Source organism: Meleagris gallopavo, chromosome 13 (genome assembly GCF_000146605.3).
Source record: "Meleagris gallopavo isolate NT-WF06-2002-E0010 breed Aviagen turkey brand Nicholas breeding stock chromosome 13, Turkey_5.1, whole genome shotgun sequence".
Classification (NCBI taxonomy): domain Eukaryota; kingdom Metazoa; phylum Chordata; class Aves; order Galliformes; family Phasianidae; genus Meleagris; species Meleagris gallopavo.
The window spans coordinates 10810664-10817064 of record NC_015023.2 but is presented as its reverse complement, the minus strand read 5'-3'; the positions used below and the strand labels follow the sequence as shown (position 1 = coordinate 10817064).

The following is a 6401-nucleotide window of genomic DNA, read 5'->3' as shown; positions in this document are numbered from 1 at the left end:
GGGACCCCTGCGCAGCGCCAGCCCTGGCTCCCGGCAGCCCCACCGCCCGCCTTCCCAGCTCTCACCCTCCTGCCAGGGCTCTGCTTCCCCCTCGGCCCAGCCGCTGCCTTCCCACAGCCGGGCTCCAGGGCACAGCCTGGGCAGCCCTTGGGCACACACGCCCGTGTTTCTCCCTCTGCCCTGCAGCCCCCGCTGACGGTGGACGCGAGCGTAGGAGGGATGCTGAAGGTGCTCTCCAAGCTCTCCGAGAAGGACAGCGGGACCTTCCTGGACTGGGAAGGGAACGTGGTGGCCTGGTGAGGTGCTGGCCCGGCCTCCTGCCTGGATCCTGGCACTGGCCCCTCTGCTGCTGCCCGACCTCTGCTACATACACAATAAACCCATGTCTGAGAACAGCAATGCTCTTGGCTCCATTTCTGTGAGCACAACAGGCTCTGTGGAACACCATGGAGGGAGGCTCCTTCCCAGGGGGCCTCACCCCTCATCTGTGTGTATCAGCACCCACTGCTCCCTACCACTGCCAGGTGTCCCCTCAAGTGACAGATGTCACTGCTGGAAACATCCCTTCCAGAAAGGACAGGATTGGGCCAATACCTGCCTTTGAGGAGGTGGGCTGCCTGGGGCTGGGAGCAGCACAGGCAAGGTGAGGGCATAGGATCTGTCTAGAAAGGGTTCCCTATGAGGGCTGAGGTGGGGGGAGGAGGGGGCATAGGGTGATTCAAATTTAGGATGCAGGGCACCGAATGGCTGCACGTGAGGTGGGGAATGGGGAGAAGCTTCTGCCCGTGTCCATGAGTGGGGAAGAGTAACATAGTTGTGCTGAGCTGGCATCACCAGGGCAGGTGGTTCCCTTCCCAGTCCAGGAAGGCCCCACAGGTCTCCTGTGAAAGAATGCCCAGCACCTCCAGAATGCCCTGCATGCTGCGCTCCACTGTCATAGGTGCCTGTGGAAGAGGACAAGGAAAGGATCACTGCCACAGCCTGTGATGGGCAGGAAGAGCTGCAGGGTCTGACCAGGCTGGAGGGTGCACGGAAGCTGCTGTGCCCTTTTGTCCCAACTTGAATGGGGCTGGCTGCCATAGACATATTCTTCCTTCTTGCCAGCCCTCGGCTCTCTGTGTGAGGGACAGGGTTGGCAGCCAGTGTCCCCTGCCTGCCCCAAGTGGCTGCAGAGCCTCCACCTCCACACACAGAGCTGCAGACCTCAGAGCATTCCCAAGGCTCCAGCTTCACCGAGCAGCAGGGACACAGCACCCATTCCTTGTGTTTCCTGCACAGCAGCATACCTGCTCCGTCCCCATGTCGGTCTTCACCCATCCAGGATGGATCGCTGCACACAAGATCCCCTTGTCCCTGAGCTCTGCAGCCAGGCACCTGGTCACCATGTTCTGGGCAGCCTGGAAGAGTCAGATAGCATGGGCACGGCTCAGGCTGGTGCTCTGAGTGCTCATGCTTGTAGGACCAGGCAAGGGTTGCCTGGAGCAGGTCCATGGGCTCCATGAGGGACTATCCCCAAATCCCCCCCAGCCTCCTCACCTTGCTGGCACGGTATGGGTACATGGGGGCCTCCAGCACCCCAAGACACAGCCCGATGGAGCCCACTTTGGAAGACACATTGATGATGGCAGCCCTGCTGCAGCTCAGCCCCTCTGTCCCTGCATCCTTCGCCGCCTTCTCCAAGAGTGGTAGGAATTCCTGGCAGGAAGACATGCATTAGAGCTCTGTTAGTACAGACCCTGGGTTTCAGCCCTGCCCTGGAAGTCCTCACACCATGATTACAGGCCGCGGAGGAGCAGCCCTAGCCCACACACACCTTGGCAACCTGCAGGGGCCCCACCACGTTGACTGCAAACGTGGCGAGCATCTCCTGTGCATCCACAGACTGCAGCGTGGCCTGCGAGCCGACGCCAGCGTTGTTGATGAGCAGGTTCAAGCCCTGGCCCTCCAGATGAGTCTCCACAGCCTGCACGGCTCCACGGATGCTGGGCAAGTCCACCGTGTCTGCAGGGCAAAAAGAAGAACGTGTCTGCATTTCAGGGGTTATTTTGTAAGTGCTGCCTGGAGAAATGCTATAGCTACATTCATGGAGACTTTCTCCAAGAGCTATAGGGCTTGCTGGTGTATTGGGGAAATACTCATTATATTATTGACTTACATTCTGATCTTTCCTGGTTGATACCCAGTCTGATGGGTCATTTAGAGTGACCTTTTCATTTCTCAACATGCTAAAATTCATCTTCCACCACTTTCCAGGATACAACATGAAACCTTTGCTTGCAGACTTTGATTCCCATCCTCTTATCTACAGATGCTCCAGTCCCCCTACACTACATAGGAGTGGTATGTTTGAAGTCTGTGTTTTCTTGTTTAAGGTTTGCTTGTCAAGATCTGTATCACATGATGGATGCTTGCCCCGAAGAAATGTCCCTCATTTGTTTAAAAGGAGACATCTGAACACCTCGATCTGAAACAAGCCTGGTTAGACCAACCGTTAACATTGGCAATACATTTTTATGTCACAATTACACAAGTCCTCAAGGTCTATGAATATTCACATTTGTGGGTGCTGCTGAGGATAAGTCCCAGTGCACACACGCTCTGCAGAGCCTGCTGCAGGGAGAATCTGGGAGCCAGGCTCTTATTGCAACATTCTGCCCCCACTTGACTTGTGTTCTCAAGCTTGCACAAGACTGAATTAGCAAAGAGCTGAAGACAACTCGTTCTTCCCTCAAAACTGATGAGCTCCAGAACGACCCTTTTCTGGGGCATTTTGAAGTAGTCTGGTGAGTTTATGGTGGTGGCAAGCAAGCCTCAAGTCATCTTGTAAAACATTTGAGTGACCTGGGAGTTAAGTATCCATGGGGCAGCATAGATTTTTGAAAGATGAGTGTTACCTTACGAAAGCAGCATCTTTTTTTCTGACGCCCAGCTTGAATTTGGAGTTATTTCTGATTTTGGGTTTTGATCTCTGTGCTGAGGCTTGTGAATCCCTTGGAGCAAGAGTCTAAGTTTGTTCAGATGCTGCTCAGCTTGGGGCTGTTGCTGGTGGTACTGAAAGCCTTTCCCCATTGCATTGGGGAGCTGATGGGGATGCAGCCGTGGGATTCAAGAGGATATTTGGGACATCTCATTGCTTCCATTGCAGGGGAGTTGGACTAGATGACCTTTTAGGGTCTCTTCCAACTCAAGTGATTTCATGATTCTTTGGTCTCATGAAGGATATTTCACAACAAGCTTTCTGATGACTTCTTTTTGGATGATGAACAAGCAGAGCTCCAAGCTCCATTACTCCAGGTGTCATTCACTGGCTTGGGTGAATGATTAATGTCTGTGTTTGGACTGGCTGAGTCATTGCTCCAAGGGAGAATGGGGCCAGGCATGTGTGACAAGCACGTCTCTATTGCTACACCAGCCTAATTAGCTGAAGGCAATTTCTTCTCTCCTCTCCACAATGTCTGAAATGGTGCCTACAAAGCAAAATGCACGCCCAGATCCTCAGCTTTCAGATGGAAGAAAACGGGGTTAGAAAGGGAAAGAAAGAAATGGAGAATGAAAGGATACAGTGGGCATTTTAGAGTTAATTTCTTTCATTTCTGAAACGTGTGTTCCTATTATTGGTTTGAAGTAAACCATTCCCTTGCATGGAGGAAGACAGCCTGGAGCAGAACTCCCTGTAGATGAACACCCCAACTTTGGCAATGCAAAGTGCCATTCTCTGCTGCTCTCCCTTTTATCCCCCATACCCTTGTCCTCTCCTCTCCTGCCTGTCACTCCACCTTGCAGACAACCCAGCTCACCAAGCTGAGGCCACATGGCTGCCACCACCAAGGTCTAGCAAAGCCATCCGTAGTTGTGCCCCCAGGCGAGTGGAGGGCACAGGAGAGAGGAGAGCCAGGAGCAGTGCCTTATGAAGGAGGGAGGTTGCACCATACCTAGCTGGATCAGCTTGATGTTGGGGTGCCGGGCGGCTAATTCTTGCAGGGTCTGGAGACAAGGGCATGGAGCAGGGGGTTAGAAGCCATCAGAAGCACTGCTGGTCTTCCCACCCATCCCATCCTTGTCCCCAAGGAGCAGACTGCGTGGCTTTGCTCTTGCTGGGGAAGCTGTCAGGTGAAGGGGTGCTGCTGGGCTCGGTGCTGTCCCCAGCAGGGAGACGGGGATGGTTGGCTCAGAGTGAGCACCAAGGTCATGGGCACCACATGGGCACAGCCCACCTCCCCCTCATCCTCAGAGCACCCAACCAAGCCTGCTCCCGGCAGACACCCAGGAGGGGCCACGATGCCCCTCACTCCCCTGGCTGGTAGACATCCCCACGCACTGACCTTCCCTCTCGGACCAGTGGCATCACGGCAGGTGGCAAAGATGTGCTGTGGGGGCTGGGGGCTGGCGGCGAGCTGTCTCACCAGCTCCAGCCCAATGCCCCGGTTGGACCCCGTCACCAGAACGCTCCGAGCCAGCGTGGCCATCTCCAAGGGGGTGAGACAGTCACACTGGTGACAAACAGGCTGCTCCCAGTGGAACTGCCGCCTGCTTGGCGTGAACGGGAGAAAAGGCACAGCCCAGGGAGTGGCTTTGGGCACCCATGGGGACAGTGATGGTGCCAGCAGCAGCCCTGTGCCTTGGCTGCCCTGGGATCAGGGTGGGCACATGTCATGGGGTGATGGTTCTCCTTGCATTGCCCACTCTCCAAGACTTGACTTCTTTTCCAAAGGCCCAGATCCCAAGTCCATGCAACCACAGGAGAAGGATCACATCCATTCAGAGCTTGGAAGCGTGCTTGGAAACACAACCAAGAAATGGAAGGGACACAAGCAGGTCCTGCTTGTAACAGTGGGGTTGCAGCAAGCTCACTCTTTATGCCTGCTTTCCCCCAGGAGCCAGCAGAGAAGACCCCCAGCTGCCCACAGCCTCATCCACTGGGCACCAAGCCCACAGCCTTCACCCTTCTCCCCATCCTCACTCTACCACCCATCATCCAGGGGAGGACAGTGCTGGATGCCGGTGCAACAAAGCAAAAGCTCCTGCAGCCCAAGTCAGCCTGAGGACACGAATTTTTAGGAGGCAGAAGTGAGTAATGTGCTAAAAGAAACAAAGAACCGCCATGTAAAAAGTGATGAGCTGAAGAACAAGGGCAAAGTGAATTAAAGTGGGAGAGGAAATTTTGGACAGGAATGTACTCTGGGGTGAGTCTGATGCATCTGGATGTGGCCAAATGCACACAATGCTCAGCCTCAACCAGAGGGGACAGAACTGGCTATTTCATCCATATGTGGACAGCTCTAAGTCTGGCATTTATTAAAGAAATACTTGGGTCAGCGGCTGGGAGATGGTGGAGTGCCTGTAAGCTTGGAAGGTTTGCTTTCAGGTGACAGAGAGCACAGAGAGGGATAAGCAGTGATGGCTCCTTCTTTTGGTGGGAAGACTGTGGCCACTAAGAGAGAAATAAACATTCTGGGTGTGGGTTTGGTTGGCGTTAGACTCAGAGCAGCTATAAAAGGCATTATGGAGGGTGTCATCACCCATGCAAGCAATTGCACTGCACAGAACTTGTCTGCTCCTGCTGCTGTTTTGCAAAGCAGCAGCTGGAGTAGAGCTGTCATTACAAACCAACAAGACTGGAGTTTCCTCTTTTCCTTCCAGATTCCTGGAGGACAGCTGACACCAGCAAAAGGCCAAAGGACCGGGAATGGCTGCAGGCCAGCTGGGGAAGGCAAGCAGCGAGCAAGCTTTGGAAGTGGCTGATGGCAGTGCAGGCATGCTCATGGCTTGGAAATACAAAGCCTGGGGCCAGACGATCTCTAATGTGCCCAGAGGAGATGTTGAGGGGAAGAGATGAAACTAATCCAGATAAGTCCAAAAAATCCGAACGTTGTCCCCCTTCTTTCCCCCACATTTTATTGCTGACCGTGATGCCATACGATATAGAACAGCCCTCTGCTCAGCTGGGGCCACTTGTTCCCTCCCAGATTCTAGTTCACTGCTATGCTATGGCCACCCATGTGAAACATCCGCTGAATGTCCGTGACACGCGCACTGAGCTCGTCTGATCAATGACTTGGGCTCATGCTGTGATGGTGACTCAGGATGGGAAACGTGCTGTGTGGTGTGGAGTTATTGGGTGCCAAGGTCGTCTCAGGTCAGGTCGCTGCTGTGCTGCTTATTGGGAAGCTCAACAGTTTGAGCGCCCCGCCTGGGTGGACCTGGGCGGCCAAGCGCTGCCAAAACCCAACCCCTCCATTCAGCCCAGCGCGGCTTAAAATGGCGGCTCCCCACCCGGCTTCACCCAGCCTGCGTCACGTGACCGTCGCGTCCCACCATTGCATCAGCCAGAGCGCGTCCCTCCCCTCGGGCGGGAGACCTCTGGTGGGCGGGGCTCCCGCTGAGCGACGGCTCACGCAGCC

At 54.7% G+C, this 6401-nt stretch overlaps 1 protein-coding gene across 1 annotated transcript; it reads right to left on the bottom strand.

Moving 5' to 3' along the window:
• Positions 1–352: 352 nt before the first annotated feature.
• On the bottom strand, positions 353–5058 carry LOC104913029 (uncharacterized oxidoreductase C663.09c-like). Its single transcript, XM_010718035.3, is given in 7 exon segments — positions 353–944; positions 1287–1397; positions 1537–1695; positions 1814–2001; positions 3933–3984; positions 4323–4670; positions 4672–5058. Coding segments are annotated over 7 exon segments (1059 nt in total). The 5' UTR covers positions 4759–5058; the 3' UTR covers positions 353–830.
• Between the last annotated feature and the right edge of the window lie 1343 nt (positions 5059–6401).